The 27,388-nt window shown below is 36.9% G+C and overlaps 2 protein-coding genes across 2 annotated transcripts in view; one reads left to right on the forward strand and one right to left on the reverse strand.

Moving 5' to 3' along the window:
- Positions 1–299: 299 nt before the first annotated feature.
- myl12.1 (myosin, light chain 12, genome duplicate 1) lies at positions 300–3,298 on the reverse strand. The gene is made up of 4 exons (XM_056754254.1): positions 3,203–3,298; positions 1,722–1,926; positions 1,427–1,588; positions 300–1,171 (listed from the first exon to the last, which is right to left on the reverse strand). Exons 2-4 carry the CDS (start codon positions 1,903–1,905, stop codon positions 999–1,001), a joined length of 519 nt encoding a protein of 172 aa, XP_056610232.1. The 5' UTR covers positions 1,906–1,926; positions 3,203–3,298; the 3' UTR covers positions 300–998.
- A 2,347-nt stretch (positions 3,299–5,645) lies between these two features.
- myom1b (myomesin 1b) overlaps positions 5,646–27,388 on the forward strand; it is a 34,137-nt gene continuing 12,394 nt past the window's right edge. Inside the window, 19 exon segments of the mRNA XM_056743739.1 lie at positions 5,646–5,822; positions 5,961–6,573; positions 7,233–7,440; positions 10,255–10,389; positions 10,504–10,678; positions 11,648–11,805; positions 12,614–12,706; positions 13,392–13,480; positions 13,601–13,645; positions 14,536–14,694; positions 16,179–16,340; positions 19,089–19,230; positions 20,034–20,230; positions 20,319–20,372; positions 21,416–21,540; positions 21,626–21,809; positions 22,434–22,608; positions 22,763–22,884; positions 25,107–25,124. Of these exon segments, the coding sequence (XP_056599717.1) occupies positions 7,298–7,440; positions 10,255–10,389; positions 10,504–10,678; positions 11,648–11,805; positions 12,614–12,706; positions 13,392–13,480; positions 13,601–13,645; positions 14,536–14,694; positions 16,179–16,340; positions 19,089–19,230; positions 20,034–20,230; positions 20,319–20,372; positions 21,416–21,540; positions 21,626–21,809; positions 22,434–22,608; positions 22,763–22,884; positions 25,107–25,124 (2,176 nt within the window). The 5' untranslated portion in view covers positions 5,646–5,822; positions 5,961–6,573; positions 7,233–7,297.

The raw sequence follows: 27,388 nt of genomic DNA on the forward strand, positions 1-27,388 counted from the left end.
TGTTGTTGTAAAATATTTATATACTTTTTTATATAGAAAACGTGATAAGATATGAATGAGATATTATTAATTAATAATGGCCCTAAATGAAAAAAAATATTCGCTATAAAGAGATGATTTTAAGGAAAGAAGCATAAAAGATGTGCATTTCATTACATGTAAAACCACAAAAGCAGCTAATTGATCTCATTATATCACAGACATGTCAAATTAAAATGTCTGGTAATTATCTAGATAGCTAACCATTCTGTTTAGAATATAATATAACTAACACAAACTATGGGAACTGCACAAGGAACTGTTTTAATAAGAGTCATTTATTCAAAATAGTTCATATTATAAAATGTAAAAATTCAGTTAGATCCGGCCATGATAGATCAAATGCATCTAAAACAACAACATTTTCACATTGCATCCAGTTTTAATGAACAGAGGAATAAGACCCTGTCTCAGAGGTTTGACGCTGTCAACTTGTATGTGTGCGACTAGCAAACTCAAAAGTTACACTCGGTGATACAAATTATAGACATGGACAACATATAAGAAAAAGTTGTGATCCATCAGAAACCCAGATTCAACCCAGACCTACAAACCAAACCTATCAACCTTAAAGTGTACAAATGATGAGGGTGAAATAGATCTAACTGACATACATCAAAGAACAAACACTGTAACTTTCACCTTGTGCCAAAAATATTCAAGCAACTCAATAAGAACCTAATTGTGTACAGACCCACGTCAAATTTTAAGCTGAGGGAAGTATTTAAGTAATGGGCTACAATAAAACTTTTTCAGTGATACTGTGTTACAATCCATCCACATAGTCTTATTCTAGAGAGGTTATACAGAGTGCACCTTCTTAATTCTCATTCACACACACATATGGAGGAATAGAGCTTAATTCCTATAGAAGCTCCAGGACAGTACAGAAAACATCTTGCCTAAAGTGGGATTTCTAAAAGGAAGAGGACTGCGGCTGGATGGCACTTGTTTTACATTTAATCGTCCTTGTCTTTGGCTCCATGTTTGAGAATGCGGGTGAACTCCACGTAGTTAAAATTGCTTTTTTTATCGATGGGTGCCTCTCTGAAGAGCTCATCAACCTCCTCATCTGTGAAGCGATCGCCCATGGTGGTCAGAAGTTCTCGCAAGTAGTCCTCATTAATGAAGCCTAAGAGAGTTGGATTCGGTCCAATCATTTTTCATTTCCAAAAATCAGCATTGTTTAATGTTTTAAACGAGATAGCCTTTTTATAAAATAATTATAAAAACATAATATATAATAGCACATATAGAAATGATCAAGAGATTCACCTTTCCTGTGTAATTATGTGTTCAAGAGACTTCGATAAGATTAGGTGGTAATGTTAACTAGATAGGGATAAAACGTAAGCTTTGGTGTCTGGATTTTAATTAAGATTGTTACCTGTTCCTTCCTCATCAAAGCAGGCAAATGCATTTCGGATAACGTCCTCCGGATCTGTGCCGTTCAGTTTCTCACCAAACATAGTGAGAAACATAGTGAAGTTTATAGGACCCGGAGCTTCTGTCATCATCTCCTCCAAATAGTCATCTTTTGGGTTCTTTCCTAAAATACACAAATTCTGTAAATATTCTATTGTCTGCATAGTTTCTATAGTTTAGTTTATATATTTGAGTTCATATAAACCAAAAAAGTATTCTTGGTGTTTGGGACATGAATAGACTCCCCGAAGCCTTACCAAGAGATGCCAGCATGTCATGCAGATCCTCCTTATCTACAAACCCGTCACGGTTCTGGTCGATCATATTGAATGCTTCTTTGAATTCCTGAATCTGCGACTGGTCGAACATAGCAAAGACATTGGAAGTTGCGCGCTGAGGGCGCTTCTTGGTGATCTTTCCCTTGGCACGTTTGCTTGACATTTTGGCTGTGTTCGTCTTTACCTAAAAGACAACAACACCAAGACATCACACATGAGCCACAGGAACGTTGCCCCATCAAAAGTCTCATTGCCCGCTGGACAAAACATTAGACAGTCATAAGGAAGATATGTGCTGATGAATAATTGACAGTCATGATGAGGCATTGTGTAATCCATCAGAGTTTTTATTGTCCTACGAGGCATATGAGCAAGAAAAACATTCATTACGTCTTTGCAGATAAAAAAAACTTGTAAAACTGGGGCAGGGCTCAACAAAAGGACTAGCCCAATTGTCCCCGCAGACAGTACGGGAGTTTCAGGCCAGTTGACTGAACTGTTATCAAAATATTACATTAACTGATCTGGCGCATGTGCGTTTATAACTTGAATTTTGTTCCGTTTCTATTAGACAAAAAAAATCAAACCGGCTTGTTTAATCATCTTTAAAGACAACCAAATTTAGGAAACTTAACCATAAAAGATTATCACCATGTTCTCTGGAGATTGATTCCCATTCTGTTTTACTACAAATAATATCATGGTTAAAATATGGTGTTTATTGTGGTAAGACCATTGTACAGTTGTGGTATGTTTAAAAGATGTGTTATTTCACTAGAAATAACACTGTTAAACTATTTCACTGGTGAGACCATAGTACATTTGTGGTATAGTTAAGACATGTTAAGACATGGTTATTTTACTAGAAATCTCATGGTTAAACTAAAGGCATCGTGTTAAGTGCAAAGTACATTCGTGGTGACTATGCTTTTACGAAAAATGGTTACTATATTTAAACCCGTGTTAATTTTCGTAAGGAAAAGAGGTCACACATGTAAAAAACCCTCAATCATCGTAACCTACATATGTGACCCATTTGATTGTATTTATATCACAGTTAATGAGGACAGATCCGAATCATGTGGCCTAAACCAAGCTTCGCATTTTAAAGATGTAAATCAACCTTTACGTCTACATTTTTGGTGCGAGATAATAAAATGATATGAAGCTGGTAATTCAAATTCTAACATTTTCATGTTTTCAACTTTATGACAACCTTACACACGCTTATTTATCAAATATTGCAACGGAATAATAATATATTTACTCTAAACCACATTCCTTACGAGGCTTATCAAGCGGTCGAACAATTTCAGACATGTCATGGCATACTGTAACTCCGCCCATTCATTCCGCAAGTACAACTTTAAACAAATGTGAAACACATCGTTTATTAAACAATGTCATGAGATCAACGTGAAAATCGACGTTATATTTAAAAGATAAAAAGGATTTCTCACCGTACAATCCAAGTGAATCTGCTAGCGCGTTCAACCACCGCCCAAACTTCCGGCTTACACAGCGGAGCTTCCGCAAGCCTTTTCAGACCACACCAACTTACAGGAGTAAGGGGGGGGCAAAAATATAACATGAAGATTCATAATAGTGTACTGTATTAAACATGAAGCAGTTCCCTTACATAGTTCTAAAAAGACATCATTTGGTATTTGATAAGGATTATAAATATGATATACCCATTTCTGCCACTTATGATATCCGTAGACTCCCTCCGCGCAAAACTTCGTCAACCTGACCATATATGGTATGAATTATTTTTTCCTGCCCAACTAAAGCAGAAGAAGAAGAACATAATTTTATTGTTTTTGTAAAAAAGTATTTGTTTAGAAATATTTAAATGTTTTAAGGCATAACTAGTTATGTTTCTTATTTAGACGAATTTTGTGTACAATGATTCATGAAAATGTAATCAGCTTTTGTATTTGGTGCACATTAATGTGACAAATTGACAATTTAGACTGAAGATTGAAATGACATTTGAAAACAACCATTTTACACGTAAAAGATATAAAGATAACGTTTAATAAAATGTCTCACAAATACATACTTTGAACAACAGTGTCATAATTCATTATTGAAACTACAAAGTGTTTGTGGACATGTTTTTTTGATAGATCGAACTCTAGATAATGATATAAATGCACATTTAAAAACACAGTTTTAAGGTAATTGATTTTTGACACATTTTTATTTTCTTACTTATTTTAAACCATTCATCAGACTTAAATCAGACTGTTAAATACTCAAGAAACATAAAGGGGGATTTAAATAATAGTATTTAACATTATAAAAACATATTGTGGTGAGAAATAAATACATTGTTGTACTGTTTAGCTGTTATTGTCTTCTTTTTCTCTTTTATTATGAATAATTAAAATCTTTAAAATTAGGAAATATGATATAATCAAATAATGTTATTGTTTTGAGCAGTTTCATGGCTGGGTATAAGAAAATCCTTTGTGTAGGGATGCAACTACAGGCACACGTCTACTGACACAATCTATTTAATAAAAGTCAGTCACCACAATGGTGATATATGTACTGTATATAAATAGCTATATGTCTCATCTATTCATATGTATTAAATTAGGCAACTCTGTCTAAGTAAAACAGATACATTTTTATTTATTTATTTATTTTATTTTTTGTAAGCCAATCAGAATATGCTATATTGCAACATCCCGCCTTTCGGTGCTGATGATTGGTTCCTGCAGTTAACAGGGTAATTCAGGTGTTGTGTTTGCAGGTGGGACACGATGGAGATTTATCGAAAGTTTTTAAAGATGGATAAAACAGCACAGAGCGCCACTGCTTTTTTAACAACTCATCGAATAAGTTAAAGCCCTTGGTGAGTAAACTATTTTTCACGTTATCTAATTTGTGCCATTTAATTCTGCCTTGTTTTTGTTTCAAATAACGGTCAAGGTAACATTTATCATCATGTACCATCTTCATTGAGGTAAATATGCATTATACTGCATGGTCACAAGAGTGCGTACTTGTGCTGTTTTAAAAGCTACTCTCAGTATTTCTGTCTCTATGCTTTTTAAATTCTGAGTGCAGAGTCATTATCTATGCAAAAGTTTAAATGTGTGGTGTAGCTGATGTTTATATAAATATACGAATATGGTGCATATATATCAGAATTATGAGCTTGAAAAAGTTATGAGCATATATGTGTAGTACATGATACATACGACACGATATGATGACAGCCATGCATATAGTTTCATTCCATTTGTTTTGCACAATTTTGTAGTTTTAGGTCTCTAGGGCTGCAGTTGTTTTTTAGCGCATTACGCAGTGTGGAAGCCGTGTATAAACACATGCTACCCCCCCAAGGATCAGCCAAACATGTGTTCTTCCAGTTATACAAAGCTTCTTCGATGAGGGACAAAATGACACAGTCTGACAGAATCAAACAGTCATATAAACTTTAGCAGCTGGTCTGAACATGCATCTTTACGCACAGTTTCCACAAAGGATTTTCAATGTTTAATTGATGCAACATTACTTGTTAATCTCAGGTAAATAGGAAAATGTAGGTCTCATCCACTAACATCTACATTACGTTTGAGATAAACAGACATGAGAGGTTTACATTGAGTTTTTAAACTATAACAGGTTGGAAGTTACATTGCTTGGACAAGCACAATACATTTCCCTGATTCATCAATTCGGACAGTATTGATAACTGAAGACGTTGTAGTTTATCCGTCCCATGCATCATGGAAGTCTCACAGATATGTGGTGCCATCTTGCCATCAGAAGACAAAACCACACACACAGGCTGCAGATGGTATGTGTTGTGACAGAGATAACAATAGCATGTCTATTGTTAGTGCAGACCACAGCTGAGATGTATTGTACATGTTTGAAATGCAGGGAACTACAGCGTCAGAGCAGCTTTTCCTAACCAGACTAAACTATGTGTGAAGTTTGGGAAATCTTAAATACATGAGACCTATCAAATGAATGCTTGGTTATCAATTACAACCCGATTTTCTACATATTTCCAAAACTGAAGGAAATGCTATTAATTCATTTGGTGTAACATTACAGGTAAGACTGGAGCTATATTTACCGCACAGATAATTGTCTCATGGGATGTGTATCTGTACTGTATAAGGAATTATAGTCAATTGTCCAATCACACAAATGCAACACATACAGCAGTGCTTTTGTATGTTTGTTTCACAGGTGGTTACCAGGTGTACACAACACTCGTTCAACAACACTCAACTTGTTTTGCAGAAACATTGAAACTTCTTTTAATGTAGGGATGTTTTTTTCCAGTTTAAAGCAGTTTGTTGTGTGTTTTTTGAGTAATCTCTCTGTAATATATACATTTCTGTATTGGCCAACACAATGCTTTTATATTTTCTGAAATTGTATTTCATACTATTTATAAATTTATGTTAGATTATATTTTATATTTGTTTATCATATGTTTGTAGTTTTGATGGCAACTTTTTCTTTTCACTTAAATCAGTGGAAATGATTTTCCAAATGAATCCTCCGACCAGCATTCACGGTGTGACAACTTGCCCCGTGAAGCGCAGATATAACCTGCGTGTAAAATGCCTCGATCTTCCGGTGCTCTGTGTCTATATTTATCGGACTCTCTCGCCATAAAAGGTCGTGAGAGCAGCTCGGACATTCCTGCCAGCGCCAACATTATTTTTGTTGTGCGGCCCGCAGCTCCCGCTGAGTGCGCGCTGCGCGTTCGCGTCCGCGTCGCCGATTGGGTTCGAGTTCCTGAAGCGCGCACATTTGCGCACCGGCTCACTGCGGACTGCGGGCGTTTGGCAAGGTGAGACGACCAAACACATAAACACATAGGTTTTATGATTTGCTTCTAATATGGATTAAACGTGGAGTTTAAATTAATATAGTTAATAAAGTATAGTATATTGCGTCATGATAGGAGGACTTTATTTTTGGATTGGCACAAGCCTGACAGTCTTGGTTACTGTACCTTACAGTACTGCAGTCCTAAACGCAAGATAAGGTTGATATTTAACATTAACCTTTTGTGCACTATGTTTTCATATTACAAGTCATATTGATACAATGATACAATACAACAACAGGAATATGAATCTTATCTATATATAAAACAAAACATTTGTTCTAAAATACATAATGTTACAATATTTAATCAATACAACAGTATTGGAAAATGTGAACATATGTAATATTACAATATATCATATACGGAAAACATAAACTGCGCTTACTGAATTGTACAGTATGAAATTAAAATAAGCAAACAGAATTCACACCTGGCCTCACCTGGCATGAAATAAACGTTTCGACAATGTTTGATTTATATTTTTCTCTCATTACATTGACCGTAGACTTGTGCAGTTTTATTGTGTTTAGTTGTTCAACCAACAACTAACACAAATATATGATGATGTTTTAAATGTTCTTAAATCACTGGGAGTAATCATTCATATGTGTCAATAGCAAGTTTAGAAACTGACTAAAAGAGCTTGAGAACAGAGGACAGTGTTCAAGCTAAAGCGGACACAATGTCGGGATCAATACCGTTTTACCAGAAACATCATCGCCACTATGATCGTGGCTACCGTAGACGGGAGACTGAGTCTGCTATTAGCCAATACCAGCAGAGCTCCAGCAGTTATTCCTCACGTAGCAGCAAAAGCACACAGGGGTAAGAGACCACCATCGACTTCTAAAACCCTCCCCGCTCCTGTGGTCCTCGGACTCAACCCCGTAACTTCTCGACCCAAAGACCTGATAATATATACCTATCCTTAACATCCACTGCTTTACCTCAGTATTGAATCTAATCATACTTTTTAAAACCACATTTTAACTATAACGTGAATTCTGCATGCACGTGTGAATCCCCACGTTGCCCTTCTCCCTGAGATGTTATAAGGTTGACTGATCACACCCAGTAAAATGTGCATCAAGAGATATCTGGTATGCATGACGTTAGTAAATTGGTATTCTGTTGTGGTTTGCCATTTTGGCAATAGTTTTCTGCAAGGTCAGTTTTGAATATACATTGTACATTCAAGCTTTGCTTTTATTATTTTGGTGCTTTTTAGTGTTTTTTTTTCCATGCCTATATTTCTTTCATTGACTCTCTCTCTGGTCATGTGACCTTTGGATCATATTTGTCCTGGCAGTTATTCATTGGGTAGATGTAAATCTATCTACTGCCTTGTTATGGTCCCGCTGTGACTGTACCCTCGTGACCACAAGATCCTTCAACAGCGTGTTCAAATTGTCATGTTTAAAGATCTGTTATGATTTTATTGGTTTTCTAGCTTTCTTTATTTGAGTTTCATGTTTGGATGTAAATGACATTCGTAACATATCTTGGCACTCTGCGTTCTTGACGTCATGCGTGTATTTATAGCGGTTACATTAGAAGATCTGCTGCTGTTGCTTACAGTAATGATTTTACTCACAGTTCTTGTGAACCGCTGGAGTTGAAGTTGAATTATAGATTTTTTATAAAATGGAATTAGATAAGCAGCCAAGACCATTTTAAAACAATAATGATGTTATGTTTGTTTGCATTGTGCATTTCGAAGTGACTTGTATGCTGTTACGTTCTTGGATGTGAAAAATTCAATATTCCATTTTGTCAAATCCATTTGGTATTCCTCCATAAAGCAACATGTGGAAAAGCAGAACACAGACAGGTGTGATTGTTATCTGTTTTTTTTTTGTGGTGTAATCTAGACAGCTGCTGTCTGGTCAACACACATCAGACACACACATGACCGTCCTTGTTAGACGTTTGTTTTTGGCATGAACTGATCCCTCTTTTATGAGTGGAGGGTTTTAACTGTATGTATGGGGTGTTACTTCCCAGGAAGCTCATGAATCATGGGATCCAACGATTTATGTTTTGCCATACTTGTTTGATTATAATCTTTCTGTGTTAGAAAGAGAATGTTTTTGTGAAGTGCTGGATCGCTTTAGTTGCCCCCCAATCTCTTCTTGACTCTTGAGGGTCTATTTATAACACAGGCTTATGAGAACATGGAGATATGTGAAGGGTATGTACGTGTTCTTTCCTTTGAAGCCTCTGTTCTCTCCAGTGATTGGAGAATACTCAAGAAGATCACATACAGAATGTAAGATTGTTGGTTCTGGTTCAGATGTGTTCATTTGGCATTTTGCAAATGAGGAATCAGTCAGGGGTTTACCTTGAAGTGCTGAAAAGTTTGTAAGTGCAAGATGTCTCGATTATACATCAGTGAGAACAAATGGAAAAGTGTCAGATATTCCAGATATTTCTCTTGAGAAGAAGAGTCAGAAAACTCACAATCTTGTCAAGTATGTCAAGTATGTCAACAATGTCTCAAACTGAGCTCAGATTTGACCATTTTGCAATCGAAAATCAATATTATTCAAGATGTTAATCTGAAGTCAAACATTTCTCATGAAATTTACCCAAATGCAGATCATTTTTCCTCTACAATCGGCATTCATTTTGAAGTTTTAAAGAAACTTGCTAATCTCTTAAATGACTTTTGTCTCCACCAAGTTGAAATATGTGTTGATATCACAGTACAATGGTCTGTTAATGCGGTTTTATATTCACTGCGAAATTGTTCAGTTAGTAGATTGGAAACATACATCTTACATTTTATGTATTTTTTTGAAGATTGTGTGAGAATCTGATCAGATGAACAAATCAACTCTAGAAGTATTATTATTATTAAGTTATGAATATTTATTTTGCACCCCATCATGGTGACCCTGCTCATCCACATCACCGCTTATGAAAATTGAAGGGATAGATCACCCAAAAATGAAAATTCTGTCATCATTTACTCGCCCTCAGATTGTTCCAAATCTGTATACATTTCTTTGTTCTGCTAAAACAGATCTCACTCCCTGTTGACTCTCATAGTATTTATTTTCCCTACTATGGCAGTAAATGGGGGAGGAGATCTGTTTGGTGGCTGACCGTCTTTCAAATATCTTTCTTTGTGTTTACCAGAACAAAGACATTCATACGGATTTGTAACAACCTGAGGGTGAGTAAATGATGACAGAATTTTCTTTTTTGGGTGAACTGTCCCTTTAACCATGGTTTTATTAAGTAAAAGTGTAGATTAGTTAGTATTTGTATAGCCGCTATAAATACAATGGTAAAACTATGGTTAAACTGTAGGAAAACTGTGGTTGATTGTGGTTTACTGGAGCGCCTTCTGGAGGCAATGTAAGCTTGTAAAAGTGAGTAGCAAGGTGCAAGGATCCTTGGACCTAACACACAGTGAATCAAACTGCTTGAGGAACTTATTAAACTATTGATCTTTCTTTGAAAGTTTTTGGAACCTCCTTCCCAGCCCTTCCTTTAACCTCCCTCAATCTTATACCCTCTCTAAATAATTTCCCTTCTCCGTGACATCACCCTCTTTCAAATATCTTAATAGTGTGTGTGTGATCAAGAAGTGGATATTCACCGATATGTGTGTATGTTCCTACACGATTGTAGCATTAGAGCTGCCACATATACGGCACTAGATGAGGGGGGCATCAGACCCCTGCCCACGAGAGCCAAGCCCACCTATCTGGCCATGGACAAGGAGAACCAGATCATCGGTTATGTGGTGCCCATCTTCAGGGGCAGGTAAAGCAACAGAATGATAGTGTTGAAAGCATTACACTCTTAAAAAAAGGTGCTTCAAACGGTTTTTTAGTTAGAGAGATGATTGAATGTGATGCTACAACATCTCGTCCTCAGTCGTGAGTTTGAAAGTGGTCTGTCAGACACAGAGGAAGCACGCGCTAAAGAGAGCGCCGGATATCTGGCACGCCGTGACCTCTTCACTAGCGGCGTGGAGTTGGAGCGCACAGAACACAAGTCCCGCCGAACCGTCATGAGAGAGTCCGCTGAGCGCATCTCGCTTAGCAAAAGGGTTAGTGGAGATCCTGGACCTCTTAACCACATACAGTAACCCCACACTTTAAGGTGTATATGATGAACTAACTATGTGCTTTCAACAGGGTAAACATTCAACATTTGTGCCTCTTTTACATCAAAACAGGCGTTCTCAACCTTTTTGACTCCAAGACAAAATTCAAAGGCCCCCATTTCCTACTTACAAAAAGATATTTCAGAGCTTGTCATTAATTCATTATAAAAGTGGCCAAATATATATATATATTTAATTTAAATAATCTTGGGAGTCAGCTGGGGCCCCCCTTGTGAGTCCCGGCCCCCCTGTTGAGAACCGCTGCTCTAAAAGTTGTTTAACTTTTACCATGGTTGTGTAAAATTTAGACAAGCCCAACCGTTAGTTTAATGAAATGTCTTTAAACAACAGAAACAATGTCATGAGTATACAAACCTCCCACATGCCAAACGTGAAATGCTACTGTCGAGATTAACATTAAACCCATTGATCGAAAGTGTGCCATGTGTCTTCCTAGAACACTTTCAAAGAAGTTCTCTATTATTAGACCGAAAGAAAAAGTGTAAGAAAGTATTAAGACATCGTCTTTATTTAGTTCTGACTTCTTGTGCCAGCAAATTATGCCACCCCGGTGCCAGATTTCAATAGTTGTGGATGTGGTGGTGTGTGTTAATATGTTCGACTATGAAACTGCTGTTGTCAACAAGTGTTGTGCCGAGACCTCAAGGAGATTCAGGTTACTCTAACATCACCAGATGAATAAAACCCATGATATCCAAGAATGTTGTTCTGCTGAGCGCTTACAACATTCTGAGTCTTAACACGTTTCGAAAGGCCTATTCATTTCACCTGCAGATTTCGTGTTGAGTTTACTAAGCATTTTGCATCATTGAATTTTGCCAAACGATCGTAACTGTGTCATGTGTATGGTTTGCAGTGTGTCGAATAACGTATTTTTCTGCACGCTCGCAGATTCATGAGAACGAAGAGTATCACAAGCGTCTGAACGAGGACAGCCTGATGCACACACCAGAGTTTGTGATCAAGCCCCGTTCACACACTGTGTGGGAGAAACAGTGTGTGCGGCTGCACTGCACCATCACGGGATGGCCTGAACCACGCGTGGTGTGGTGAGCTAGATTGAAACGCACATAAACACACAAATGTTTATGGACTAGTGCCATTTGTTGTCTCATTATTTTCAAAATTCATATCTGTATCTGATCTCTATTATGTTTCGACAGACTATTTCTACTTTTTTTGGGGTCTTATTGTTTCTTGTCGTTTTAAAGATTGGAATTGATTAAAATACAACAAGACGGGCTTCATAATATGCAGAATTAATTGTTCTGCTGAATGCAAAAGAAGATATTTGGAAGAATGTCAGTAACCAAACAGATCTCATCCCCCTATTGAATCAAATTTATTTTCCCTACTATGGCAGTAAATGGGGGATGAGTTCTGTTCGGATACTGACATTCTTCCAAATATCTTCCTTTGCGTTCAGCCGAACAAAGACATTGATACAGGTTTGAAACAATCTGAGGGTGAGTGCATTTTTAGGTGAACTATCCCCTTAATATCGCTTTGCTTCTGGAGTAAATGTATCTTCAATTTTGAATGGGATATTTATTCTGGATAAGAATATCATTTCAGTTACATAAATTTGTGCCAAATTGAGTTTGAGACTGCGTTCTAAACTGGCAGTCGATCTGCCTCCATTTTGTTGGGAACGGCCAACTTTCAGCGATCCAATCAGTTATCGATGGACGAAATCAAGTCCTGCCCTAGATTTTTTTCTAAATTCAGAAGTCGTTTCTCTCGGGCATATGTTACGATACTGAAAAAAAGACAATCGCTACTTCTGTTTATGCCGAATTTAACCATTTAAGTGCTGATGGACTGTTTTCTTCTTGTTTACCTCACCTCCGTCTTCAGGTACAAGAACAATGTCTCCATTGACCCCATGGCCCACCCAGGGAAGTACAAACTGGAGAGCAGCTATAATGTTCACTCCCTGGAGATTAACAGGTGAACACATGCATGCAATTTGCATGCAAATTTTCATTCTAGAGAAATGTCAGAGAAAGACCTCCTTATACCTGCAATCTGTCAATTTTACCTATCTCTGTTCGAAACATAAAATGAATGCGTACATGTCTTGAAGTCAAATGATGTAAAACTGTCTTTTTGATGTGAAATCATTTTCTAAAGTATAAATAATAAATCATTATTAAAATAATAAAGCACATACAATTAGTTTTTTCATTTTTTTAAGGTGGATTTGTTTATTATTATGAAGCTCTTCTATTTGTATTAGTCTCACGGTGTTGTGAAAAGGTACAAACATGGGTAGCGGCGAGTACCAGAAAAAAAAATTGGCACTGTGTCTTTAATAACGGTATCGGTGCATCACTACTAATAACAGATTTTAGATTATTGTTAACAAAACAGTTTTCAGATTGCAGCTATTTAAATACTTTAAATATTAAAACTTTATTTAAAAGTTTAATACAAATGAGACTATGACAAGAAAAGCATATTAAATGTGATGTTCAACAGATTTGATCAATTTTTGATCAAGAGTTGTTCATTCTGAAGTCCAATATTTGTTCTATACTTAAGTGGAAAATGCTAACATTTAATCCAAACAATATTAAATTATCATTATGTTTGAATGTTTTTTCTGTTGTTAATGGTTCTTGTGTATGTCCAGGTGTGATTTTGATGACACTGCACAGTACCGCGTGTCCGCAATGAACAGCAAGGGCGAGAACGCCGCGTACGCTTCTGTCGTCGTCAAAAGTACGCAGCTTATAAAAAACCCTGGTTAAATTGACATTTTGCATAAGAATAAAATGTTCAATTCTTGATTCATTTTTTCGAATGTCTTAATTCATGCGTTTTGTTTGATATAACACTTAGGATTCAAAGGAGAGATGGATGAGTATCTGCCTACTCCAAAACAGCGTAAGTATTTATAAAGTTGAGCTCATTTCTTTTCTTTAACTTGTAGTGAATATGAGCTTTGCTTAACTGTCAAGCGGTGAGCATGAGACTGAATGTTTCAATGTCAGCTGGTTAATGGCTGTTTTGTCTCCAACTCGTCGGGCGCAGAAAGCAGAAGGTTCGGATATAAAGGTAACCCGCGCGAAGGTCTTCATTTCATTTCCGTGTTCTGTTTTACTCTCGTCTCATCGCCTTCTGGATGTCCGCAGTGCATGATCATCTCTTCTCAGTGTTTTCACTCATCTGTTTTCCCTGTTGACCTGAACCGGCTCTTTCCACACCCTCAACACGCATCATACACACAAGTCAGACGTGTGTACAGAGTTTCCTCGAACAGCTATTTCCACCCGATCTTTAAAAACATATTTAGCTTTCTTTCATTTACTTATAATTTAATGTAGGAACACAGCCTTTGGATTGGATTTCAGTGTCGTTTAGGACATCAAATATCTTATATAAGATATGGTCTTATATAAATGTCATGTTTTCATTTTTGTGTCCACAGTTCTGCAATGCATGCAAGTTTGACATCTTTCTTTGTCTGAGCATTCTTATTGCAAATGTCTTTATGCACATTATAACCTCTACTTTCATCCTGTTGTTTGTGCGTTAGTGTATTTTGTCAGATCACGTCTGTGGTCTCAATGTCAATGTAATGATGTATGTCTTATTTCCTACGTGAAAAAAGGGTTTAACCCCTTTCCTTGTCTAGTACATCATTGTAAATATCAGTGTGAATTATGTGTACGTTGTGGTTATGTCACCTTGCACAAGATAAATCTTGGAGGCAGATGTGTGAAATGTGTTCATAACTTGTGGTTGAAAGAGTAACTTGTGTTTGTTTGCTGTAGTGCCCTGTCTGGAGTACGGTGTGACTTTTGAAACGCACATCGTGGAGAAGTTTGGAGTGGCGTTCGGCCGTGAAGGAGAGACTCTGAGTTTCGGCTGCAACGTCATCATCTATCCATCACTGCAGCGCTTTCAGCCGGAGATCGAGTGGTACAGAGATGGTGAGTTAAAGTACTTAAAGGGACCGTTCACCCAAAAATAAAAAACTCTGTGTTAATCAGAAAAAGACATTTATACAGAGAAAGATATTTGGATGAATGCTTGTAACCAAACAGATCTTGACCACCATTGACGTCCATAGTAGGAAAAATGACGTTGATAGTCAAAGTGCCTCAGAACTGTTTGCTTTTCCTGCATTCTTTAAAATGTCTTATTTTGTGTTCAACAGAAAACAGAAATGTATACAGGTTTGGAACAACTTGAGAGTGAGTAAATGATGACAGAGTTTCAGCTTTTGGGTGAACTGTACAAAAACAGCACAATATGCACTAGGCGAAGATGAAATTATGTGAGGTTTGTTTTCATTGTGCTGCGAAACTTTACAGGCTTTTAAAGTTTTACAGAAATTTTGACTGAAACAGAAAGTTATTGGTAGGCTCCTCGCTCTTATGAAATAGCCAATAGGCTAATTTTTAGTTTACTGCACAGCCTGGAATTTGATGAGAAGCTGAAGTGCAGGAAGATGTCATCAAAATTATTGATCAGTATAGAGAATGTGAATCTGACGTCACAGCCCATGTTGTATGTTGCAGTGGCGCCGCCATCTTGGGAGGATCATACTCTGCTGCTATTATTGTTTTGATTTGTATCGTTACTTGTTTTGTTTGATATGGAGAAATCGAAGGTGAAAGAACCGAGGGCTTTTCCTATTGCGTAATGCTATTTCAATTTTTAACAAGACTGTCCTACCATAGTTATATTTCCTAATCAAACAAGACAAACAAAACACTGCACTGAACGCACTAGCAGCCATCCTCCCAAGATGGCGCAACATCCAACACGGCCTGGCTGGCTTACTCAAATTTAGACGTACACTGTACGAGGTTTTGAGAACAGGTTCATAAAAACACGTTCATTTGTCTTCATACAATGGAAGTCAATGGGGGCCAATGTTGTCTGCTTGCCAACAATCTTCAAAATATCTTTTGGGTTCTGCTGAAGAAAGAAAGTCATACAGGTTTAAAATGACATGAGGATGAATAAATGATAAAGAAAAACTGTGAAACACAAAGTGTAGTCCAGACATAAACATTCACAAGACATCTTCACCATGTCAGTAACATGCCAGTAACATGCCAGTAACACACTCATGTCAGTGATGTACTGTATGTAACCATGAAATGAGAGACGAAAGTGCTCACTGGAGACACATTTGAGACGTTTGTTGACAGCGGATCACACTCTGTCTCGGGCGAATCCTTTGAGACCGAGGGATGTTAACACCATGTGTAAACTGGGCTTCTCTGACCGGGTGCTTTCTGTCTTTCATGTCTTCATGTCTATAACATCAATCTTTCTGCTAATGCATTCAGACACCTGGTTTCTGCTTTTTATAACGCTAAACGTGTTCCGGATACGTCCTCCATCAATTGAAGAGCATTGAAACTCATGACAGTCATACATGAATGTGTTTTGTGTGTTTTAGATAAACTGCTGGTGCCGTCTAAATGGATGCAGATGCACTGGAGCGGAGACAGAGCTACACTCACGCTCACACACCTCAACAAAGAGGACGAGGGGCTGTACACACTCCGCGTCATCACCAAATCTGGATTTGAGACTCACTCCGCCTATGTGTTTGTTAGAGGTGGGAACCAACACGATCATCTTAATATGAATATCACAAATGAATATGGGAGAACAAATGTTTTACATGAATTTTACAAAATCTAAATGATTCACACTCACGTCCTTATAATGAATATAAATATACCTTACTGGTCAATAGTTTCAGACCACTTTCTCGTTTTCTATTAATATGTTTGTCCACATTCAAGAATAAAAATGTAACCGTTGTAAATGTATTAACTAACATGAACTAACTATGAACAATAGAATTTTTGTGCATTTATTAATCCTTGTTAATGTCATGTTAGTTCATGGTGCATTCTCATGATAACCGTGTCAACATTTGATTTTAATAATGTATTAGTAAATGCTGAAATAAACATGAACTCATTTAATAAATGCTTTCGAAGTATTGTTCATAGTAAGTTCATGTTAGCTAACTGTTTACAAATAGTACCTTTTTGTAAAGTGTTACCAAAATATTTTCGTCTGAAGGTGTAGGCCTTTGCTTGAAAAAAGTGACTGGGACTAAAGAATAATAAATAAATAATTAAACGGGGGCGATTCGCATTTCGCGTCTTTTCGATGCGCGAGTTCGTTATTTTAAGGGAATGTGTCCACCGAGGTGGTTCTGCCGGCGTACGGCTTGTTTTTCAATTGTTTCCAATGGAAACGCAGCAGCCGGTGTATTTTTCCGTGCTCAGCGCCAGCATTAGACCGGGGTGCCAAGAGTTAAAAAATGCTCAATAAGGGCCAGAACACTCAGCCTGCAGTGGGCGTTTTCAGCTGAGCTCCTTGCATTTTCAGCCGTGTAAAAGCACCTTGGTGTACACAGCCCCTAAATGTAGACACGCGCGCAAATAGGGAGTGACGCGGTCGAAAAACGCGTGCTGTGTGATGCTCTCGTTTTTGTAGGCACATCGCTGCCATATGGAGATGAAAAAAGTTCAACTTTTCAGAATGCGCGATTTTAGTCGCGAAATGTGAATTTCCCCTAAGAGGTCGTACACTTTATATTAAGGTACACAAATTCATCATTAACTACTTGCTCATTAACATGCATATTGGTTGTATATTAGTTGTATATTATTATGCAAAAAGCACATATTAATACCTTATTCTGCATTGCCCTATTCTACATCCCTTAATCCTTACCAATAGCTAAACCTAAAAACTACCTTATAATCAGAACTTAGGGGTTTTATTGAGGTAAAAGTCGAAGTTAATAATTGGTATATAGTGAGAATTGGTCCCTATTCTAAAGTGTGACCAGAAGTTGTATTTTAATTATTCTGGTAACACTTCACAACATTTGTTAACAGTCAGTTAATGCATTAACAGTGAACAATACTTCTAAAGCATTTATTCATATTAGTTCATGTTTATTTCAGCATTTACTAAAACATTATTAATCAATGATCTCCAAGAGAGACGGACTACTTGTCACATTAATGCAAAATTTACAATGACAAGTATTAAATGCTAAACTTACATCACATGACAGCAGTTTGAAGTTATAGCTGCACACCATTGTTATTTTCCCTGCTTCTAACATTCCTCTGTTTCCTGATATTGATAAAAAAATAAAATAAAGAAAGACAAATTAGACCCATACAGTTTCAACAAATGAAACTTCCTAAATCAGTACTAATAAACGTTCCCTATTCTTCATGAACATTTACTCTGAAACTATTCATTAAAGAAACTGGGTGCAGCTGTGACAGGTCAGAGGAGATCTGGTCCTCCCGGCTGAGACTGGTTTCTTCCGAGGTTTTTTTTCTCCATTTATTTATCATTGGAGTTTGGGTTCCTTGCCACAGGGCATTGTTGGCTGGCTTGCTCACCAGGAGAATGCATTTATTAGACATTATTTACTATCTAGTGATCTTGCTTGTTCTATAAACACCATGCACTGTGCTGTGTTTTACATTTTCTGTGTTTTTCTGTTTTTCTCCTGTAAAGCTGCTTAGGAACAATCCACATTGTAAAAAGCGCTATATAAGTACAATTGAATTGAATTGAATTAAGCATCGTCACTGTTAACATTAGTTAATGCACCATGAACTAACATGAATAGCTGTCTTGACATGAACTATCATTAACAAGGATCAATAAATGCTGAAACATGATTTTGTTCGTAGGACGTTCATGTTAGTAAATGCATTCAGAACTGTAAACAAATATCATCTTATTTTAAAGTGTTACCAAAGTAATTACATTGACCATTGAATTTGTAAATATTAAAGAGTTTAAAGTTCTGTTCAGAGGAGTAACTTTGACTACAGAATCGTACAACACATTTGTAAAAAGAGTTCTTCACAGTTTGCAGTGTCTCAGTGTGGGTTTGTAAACTTAGACCATCGAAATGTGACACACACATACGAACGCACTCACGTACACAATGGAAAATGTCATGTTAGATTTAGCTTTGTTATTTATAGGTCCGAATTTCTAACACACTTCCAGTTTATTTTAAAAGGTTATAAGAGACTTGTTCGAGTAAAACTTAGCTTACACTTTTCTCTTTGACAGGTTTTAGGCTTAAAATGTCAGATGCCGGCTCATGTTTTATTCTAAATGTGTACTGTCTGTGTGAACGTTTAAGTTACTTTAATGTCAAGAGACCGTCTATACTATATAAAGTTGGATAACCTTCAGAATATCCTTTAGTCACAGACCTCTGCTAAAGGACTAGAAAATGTCGACTTGGTGCAGATTTGTATTTAATTTGAATTCAACATTGATTTTATTTGTGTGTTTGTGTTAGATTGTGATGGTGAGGTTGAAGGTGCACCCGGAGCTCCTTTAGATGTACAGTGTCAGGAGGCCAATAAGGATTACATCATCGTTACCTGGAAACAGCCAGCGGTGGATGGCGGGAGTCACATCTTGGGCTACTTTGTTGACAGGTCACTGCATCTCCAACTCATTTAGGTCAGGGGTTTTCAAACTCTATGATGCCAAGGCAAGAACCCTCAAATAAGATGAACCTTTTTACATTTACATTTAGTCATTTAGCAGACGTACAACGTAGGGGAAAACAATAGAAGCAATTTGAACAAGCAAAATATCAACAATGCATTGGTGCAGTAAAAACGCAAGGAAGTGGCAAGGAAAGGTAAATTTGCTTTGTATTTCTATAATAATTGATGTCCAAACACAGATGATGCCTAGCCGACGACCCCAGTGAAACCTCAGACCTCCTTTCCTTTATTCATATTCTTGACTGCTTCCCCTCCTGTCATGCATAAGGCGTGGGAAATGTCCTATTAAAAAAATGAACTGTGCTGAAATAGTGGTATATAACACCTAGTACTATTAAGCGAATCTGTACTGTAGAAACTCTTACTGTGAGAGCAAATAAATAAACTTTGGGTCAATAACTCGCTAGGAAAATACAATTTTAAACAATTCTGGAAACTATGCAAATAAGAGAAACCCTTGAAGTAGAGCAATAATAGAGGATTAAGTAGGCAATTTCTGCTTTGTATTTTTTATCTGAAATTTTCTGGGGACCCCTTACAACCTTCTGGAGGTCCCTGGGCCAGATGGAAAACCCCTGATTTACGTTTCACAAATCTTTTGATATAAACCAATCCATGCTTTAGGATCTAATCCTATTTAATCTAGGCTTGTATTACTGAAGTCTTGGATAATGTTTATATACAATGCTTTCATTTCAGTGTTATTTTCTGTTTCTGTTCTTCTGCAGATGTGAGGTTGGCACTACACATTGGGCTCAATGTAATGACACTCCAGTGAAGTTTGCTCGTTTCCCCGTCACCGGTCTGGTGGAGGGACGCAGCTACTCGTTTCGTGTGCGTGCGGTGAATAAGGCCGGTATGAGTCACCCGTCCCGTGTGTCTGAACCCGTAGCTGCTATGGACCCTGCTGATCGCGCACGAAAAGGTTCGCGTGACTTGCAGAACCAATACACAAATGAATAAAAAAAGCAGTTTGCTTTTTCTTAATTGCTTTTTCGGGTTTTGTCATCCAGGTACATCTGCTCCCTGGACTGGCCAGATCATTGTAACTGAAGAAGAACCTGTAGGTGAGAAACGTCAAAGAATAAATTAAATCCATTTCAGAATTCACAGAAAACTTGGAATGTGATTTCCAGGCCTTGAAATCTCTACACAACAGGTCAAACGTTTTTGCACACTTGAGTGTAATGTTTCTCGTTATTTAAATAAAAAGTTTGATCTGAAAGTCTAAGCTTAAATATCTGGTTTAGCAGACAAAAATGTAATTTTGCAAACAAACACATACTTTTTTTAATGAAAAACTAACATTTTATTTTATAAAATGGATGACACCAGCTGAATCATGAAGAAAGAGTTGCCAATAAGAACACAGAATAAATGGGAACTGCTTTACTATTCTTTAAAAAGCATCTAAGGGTGAGACATCAAGAAGCTGCTTGAGAAAACTGAAAAGAAAGATTTCTGCAATTCTAGTTCCAACACTGATAATGATAACATGTAACACTTACATTTTTTGGTACAACATAATTCCCATTGTTCCCTTTGTTTTATGTCATCAGTTTGATGAGTTTATTATTAAACTTAAACATGGAAAAGATATGAACAAATACGCGAGTAAGTGTCTGAAAACGTTTGCCTGATATAAAAGTCATAGACACTGATCAAATTTTAAAAGTTATAGAAACTAATACAATCTCAAAAGTCATGTAAATTGATTTTTTAAAGATTAAATCTTAAGAGTCATGTAAATTGATGAAGTATTAATTCATGTCAGATCAAATCTCAGAAGTCATGAATACATTTAAATTGATAAAATCTTGAAAGTCAGAGAAATAGTCATTACATTTGATAAAAAAGTAAAAGTCATTTAATTATTACAATTATTGGGATACAATATTTAGAATACTAATGAGAATAATAAATTAAAAATATTACCTGTAAGTATTATTCCTATGACTCCATTTTAAAACCTTCTCCAGTATTCATGAACGACTGTATGTCTGTTTTTACTCTTTATCACTGTGAACATTCTTCTCACAGTCAATGACACGACACAGATCAGTAAACAAGCAATCACGACACACGCTTCATTTATCTTGATTGACTTTAGAGGGAGTCGTTCCCGGCCGACCTTGTGACCTCAGTGTCATTGAAGCCACTAAAAACTATGTGGTACTGAGCTGGAAGCCCCCAGGTGAGAAGGGTCATGAAGGGGTCATGTATTATGTTGAAAAGGTAAGATCCCTAAATTTAATTGACCCGGAAATTATATTTTTAATCAGTTTTTAAATCTTTTTTATGTGTGTGTTTGTGTGTGTAGTGCGTTTCTGGCACAGACACCTGGCAGCGAGTAAACACTGAAATCCCGGTGAAATCTCCACGCTTCGCTCTCTTCGATCTGGCGGAGGGCAAATCGTATTGCTTCCGTGTTCGCTGCTGTAACTCGGCTGGTGTCGGAGAACCATCAGAACCGACTGAAGCCACCACGGTTGGCGACAAACTGGGTATGAGCTGGAGAAGAATTAAGATGTACTAGTGTTCGTATAAAGTATTTTAAGTAAACATAATATGTATCTGATTTTAGAAATAAACTGTTTACCTGTTACTTCGTCTTTAATAGCAGCTTTTGTGTTTAAGTCCTTTCAAAAGATTCTTGAACGTTGTTAAAGGATACATTTTGCCATCATTTACTCTCCCTCGGGTTGCTTCAAACCTGTGGACATTTCTTTATTCTGTTGAACACAAAAGAAAATATTTTGAAGAATGTGTGAAATCTAACAATTCTGGGGCACCATTGACAACCATAGCACCATTCCTATTATGGTAGTCAACAGTGCCCCAGAACCTGTTGGTTTTACACATTGTTCCAAATGTTTTTATTTGTGTTTCGCAAACCTACGACCGATATTTAAACCGGTTAAGAACAACTTAAGGGTGAGAAAATATTGAAAGAATTTTCATATTTGGGTGAACTAACCTTCTAACACACATGTTTGTCTTAAATTGGCATACGGTGTTGCTTTCATAGAGAACTGATGCATACATGTATAAATTATAAATACAGTTTGATAGACTATGATAGTTATTTTTAATAGCTTTGTATAATAGGTTCGTCTGTCAATCACCAGATATCCCGTCAGCCCCTGGTCGTGTGGTGCCGACCCGCAACACGGACACGTCAGTGGTGGTTTCGTGGGAGGCGTCGCGTGATGCTAAAGAGCTGGTGGGCTACTACATCGAGTCAAGCGTCGCTGGGAGCAATGCCTGGGAACCATGCAACAACAAACCTGTGAAATGCACCAGGTATAATAATAACACACGATTAACACACAACAATAATGAAGCCATTATTCATACAGAATTACACAATGCTTAAATCACATACATATCAGCTTGTTAATAATGTCATTAAATAATATTTTATAATACATTTTTATCTTTACTTGTGTTGTTGTAGGTTTATCTGTCATGGCCTGACCACGGGCGAGACATACGTCTTCCGTGTGCGAGCGGTGAATGCTGCAGGAATCAGTGATTTCTCACAAGAATCTGAATCTATCGAAGTTAAAGCTGCTATTGGTGAGTCTGTGAACTCCTTTTAATGTGACTTTTAATTAAAAAGGTTGTGGTGTTGTTTTTCACATCACAAATCACAATGTCCGACTTTCACTTTTCCAAATCTGCCCGCCATACTTCACCACCCAGACTCACGCATTCCCATGGCAGTCCTGTGCCTGGGCCGCACCCACCAAACTCTGAAGCCCCGCCCCTCCATTTCTCCCAGGAGGTGGGGTCAGGAGTTGTAGACTTCCTCTAGTTTGGATCACGACTGATCCAACATAGCGGTGACTACAAACCAGCCCACCCGGCACCTGGTTTCTCACGCACGCCCCTTAATATTCTCAGCCCTGTCCTTCAATTTTTTTAAACCTGCGCCTCTGCCCCTCCTTCCTTCTTTCTTTACCCAGAATACCTTTCTACTGATCTATGTCCCTTAACCCCCATGAGACTTTGTGCTCGGCAGCATGCTCACCTTTATGAAAAACACTACAAATTCGAAGAAATTGGCTTGGTAATATTTTATATAACTTTTCTTTTATGCTGATGTTCAACCATGTCTAATTTAGGTTGCATGCATTTATTTATTTCGCTCAAGCTTTTATCTAAAGTGACTTATAAATTGCGTAAGTATGGTGGTTCTAAACAGGGGGGCCATTGCCAACAAGGGTTCTCAGGATGAATGATAATTTAAAATGAGACAAAATAAGCATCGAAATACATTTTAAAACTAACTAAAATCATACTTATTATTTGTCAATTTTTATATTGAATAAACAAAGGGATACTTTCCCCAAAAATTAAATTCTGTCATCATTTCCTCACCTTCGAGTTGTTTCAAATGTGTATACATTTATATGTTCTGATGATGACAGAGAAAGATATTTGAAAGAATGCTTATAACCACACAGATCCCAACACCCATTGACTATCATAGTAGGAAAAAAACAACGGTAGTCAAAAGTGCACCAGAACTGTTTGCTGTCCTACATTCTTCAAAATGTCTTCTTTTGTGTCCAAAAGAAAAAAAAAGGTACTTGTAAAGTAATTTTTCCTATGATGGTATTCAATGGTTGTTGAGATCTGTTTGGTTACTGACATTCTTCCAAATATCTTTCTCCATGTGCATCAGAACTAATAATTTATACACATTTGGAACTCGAAAGTGAGTAAAGGATATAAAGCTCTGGAATATTTATTGGGTAGAAACTGGGAACCCCTAATTAAGATATAAATCAATTTTAGACTGATGAACCATTTCTGCTAGTAACTTTTTTTACCTTCGTGACCTTAAACTCTTGAGCTGTAATAAACAGATAACACAGCTATACTGTACACAATAAAACATGTAGTTTGTCATGATGTAGACCGTTTCAATCGGACGCGCACGCACCCGACCTTAGCTTCCGGTCTCTGTTTGGCTAGTGTCTCATAATACAACTATTTATATTTAATTTCATTATGTAATGATTCATTTATATAATTTTTTTACTGTTTAATAATTGTATTTAATTAATGATTAGTTGAATGTTCATTTTATTCAATAAGCAATTTGTTGGAGGGGTCCTGTATTTCGGTCGCATTTTGAGAAACCGTATTGTACACTGACATCTAGCGGTTGAGCTTGGTATCGCAGTCTAAATTCTAAATATTGGAGTTACAAGTTTAGCCATCTAACGGTTCTTCTCGGTTTCTTTTGCTTGTTATCAGAAATGATCTACAGGCACTCTGTTGTTTGCGAATGTGTACCGGAAGTTAACTGCAGCCCACCAACACCCACATGCGCAGAATCGTTTTTTGTTGTCGTCACTTTGAAAGGTCTTTAAAATAAATAAATAATTTGTTTATTTTACAGTAGAGTGTACAACACAAACACGATAGAATAGAGTGTAAATAAAATAAATTATAAAAAGACAAATGACAGTGTTTTTTCAAAAAAGGACCGGCACAAAGAAATGCAATCAATGCATAAACTAACTCAACTGTCTTTGGTGTCTTCTGTGTTTCTAATATCTTCACGATATCTTGAAGCTTTTTCTTGCTCTTCTTTTCTTCTCGTAGACAAAATATACTTTAATAGTAAAACATATGTAGCTTGTTTTTGCACGCTTCCTGCTAAAGTTCACCTCTTAAAGATGCAAATGTCAGACAGAAGTCAGTAAATGGTGCATTGTGATTGATTGTGTGTGTGTTTTATCTGCCTGATGTATTTCTCTCGCTGTTCTCTCCGCTAACTCCTGTAGGGGGCGGTATTCCTCACGGTGTGTGTCTGGAGTCAGGGGGTATTGGGATGGCACTAACCCAGCACAGCTCTTGTGGAGTGGGCAGGCATGAGGCGTCTCACTCCTCCGCTGACGCACCATTAACATGCTTAGCTAACGGTGTTGAGAGGGCCGAGGGAGGGGGTCAAGTAGGGCATCCATCTTCCCTTAACGAGGGCAAACAGCTCAAGAAGGGGAACGTAGGGTCACCCGAACCCACTCATAAGTGGGAACCTGAAATAGAGAAACCAGCTGTGAACTGTAGTGTTGACTCGTGCACACCCGACTGTATTGAAACGGAGCCGGAAACAGGATCGGCCGACAATCGTAAGTGCTCGCAAAACTCGTCTGTGCAACCAGCGACAGCAGAAGAACACGGGAGAGGACGAAGAGGATCAGGTGAGAGGATGAAGGTTATGTTCAGGTCCATCATCATCAACACACTCCTCAGAGCCTCACCCTGTCTCCTCTTTCATTCATTTCTTTGCATCTTTTTCTTTTTGAAACACTTGAATGTCGGTGCAGCTCGTTGCAATCTGCGAGATTCATCCAGTCACGATTATTTTGCTCATCATTGTCAATTTCCCAAATCTCTCATGAAAGTAGCATATTGTTTTCATGCAGTTGTGGTTTAGTTTTTAAAAATGTTCACAGCATGTCAGATACAAGCAGGTTTAAATGAAATGAGGCTGAACAATTGATGACCGACGTTATATTTTAAACCCTCTTGAGTGCCTTGCCCCATAGACGAATGTTATAATAACAAAATTTCGTTTTTTTTACAAACTGAGGGACGAGTTCCTAAACTCACGTTAAACCAAACATTCTTTATAAGGTAAGTTTTCTCTGTTGTAGGTGTTTTATTAACAACACTGTTTTTTATCACCAGCCACAACTGCCAATATGCTGGACACCTTTCCTATCACACCATACGTCACCTGGTCACAGTTTGAAGAATACTGATGCACTACGCTCACCCGTGTACATTATTACTGCTCTCTAAAAACACAGAGATAGGGACATGCTTTCTAAACATTGTGCTGTTATACAGTGACGTTGTTTTTTCGACCAGCCCTTAGAATGATAGATTATAAGATTGTGTTTGGGAGCGTCACAGTGCCAATCAGTATTTCTACACTTCTGTGATTGGTTTGGATATTTTGTTGTCATCACCTTGACACATTCTTAGACTTAAGGTGTCTGTGTGCGAGTGATTCTTAATCAGTAGGGGGCCTCAGAAAACTTCTATAAAAAAATGGTATATTAAAAGTTATATAAAAATATTTAAATATATGCAACAAAACATAAGTAAAATTGTATTTTTATCCTGGAAAAAAAAATCAGGGGCGTGATGCTGTGTGTGTACAAAATGGGATTTGTATAAGTACTTATTTCTCAACTAACATATCAAGATGTATATTTAAAAAATTGAGTGGGAAGCGCCAAGTTTTATTACATTCAAATATTAACCCAAAATGAATTTAATAAAATGATCCAAAAGAATTAGAAATTGAATAGTTTTGTACAGTTTCTGTAGTTTAGTTAATTTAATATTTACATTTTTAATGTTGAATATATGTATGCAGTTGCTGTAAATATTAAACAAGTGCAATATTTCTTATTCAAATCAAAGGCCTGATGAATGAATGTTGCGTATGTACAAAATGGGAATTGCAATGTGCCTATTCAGTTCTCAACAAACATATCTGGATTTAAAAAAATAAAATGTTTGGTATACTGCCAGCCAAGTTATATTCCATTCAAATTATTAACCAAAAATTTACTTAATAAGATTGTATATTAAAGAATTAGAAATTGAACCGTTTTGTATATCTGAAGTTTAGTTAATTTAATATTTTAATTTTAAATGTTAAATATATTTATGTAGTAAACCTATTGATGTAAATTATTAATTATTATTAAAGTGCAATATTTCCCATTTCTTATCAAAATCAAGGGCCTGATGTATAAATGTAAATGCACAAAACGGAAATTAAAATGTGCGTATGCAATTCTCAACGCTAATTTATAAAATGAATGAAAATATATACAAAAATTTAATTTATTTCGTTTTTAAAAATGAATTTTCTGTCAAATCTACAAAGCAAATCTCTAGAGGACTCACAGTTGAGAACTTCTGACAGCATGTCAGCAGTACGAGCACAAGAGAGAAAACCCAAGTCTTTGATTTATTGTCTTTGGCAGTTAGAAAGATTTGAGAATTACTGTGTTAAACTGTAAATCTGCTTCACTATTAACTGTCA

This window comes from Triplophysa dalaica, chromosome 1 (genome assembly GCF_015846415.1).
Source record: "Triplophysa dalaica isolate WHDGS20190420 chromosome 1, ASM1584641v1, whole genome shotgun sequence".
Taxonomy (NCBI): domain Eukaryota; kingdom Metazoa; phylum Chordata; class Actinopteri; order Cypriniformes; family Nemacheilidae; genus Triplophysa; species Triplophysa dalaica.

Coding starts and splice junctions, on each gene's coding strand:
- myl12.1 (XM_056754254.1), bottom strand. CDS start 1,905: ATGTCAAGCAAACGTGCCAAGGGAAAGATCACCAAGAAGCGCCCTCAG. Junction 1,589..1,721: donor TGACATGCTGGCATCTCTTG/GTAAGGCTTCGG, acceptor TGTGTATTTTAG/GAAAGAACCCAAAAGATGAC. Junction 1,172..1,426: donor CTTTGATGAGGAAGGAACAG/GTAACAATCTTA, acceptor CAACTCTCTTAG/GCTTCATTAATGAGGACTAC.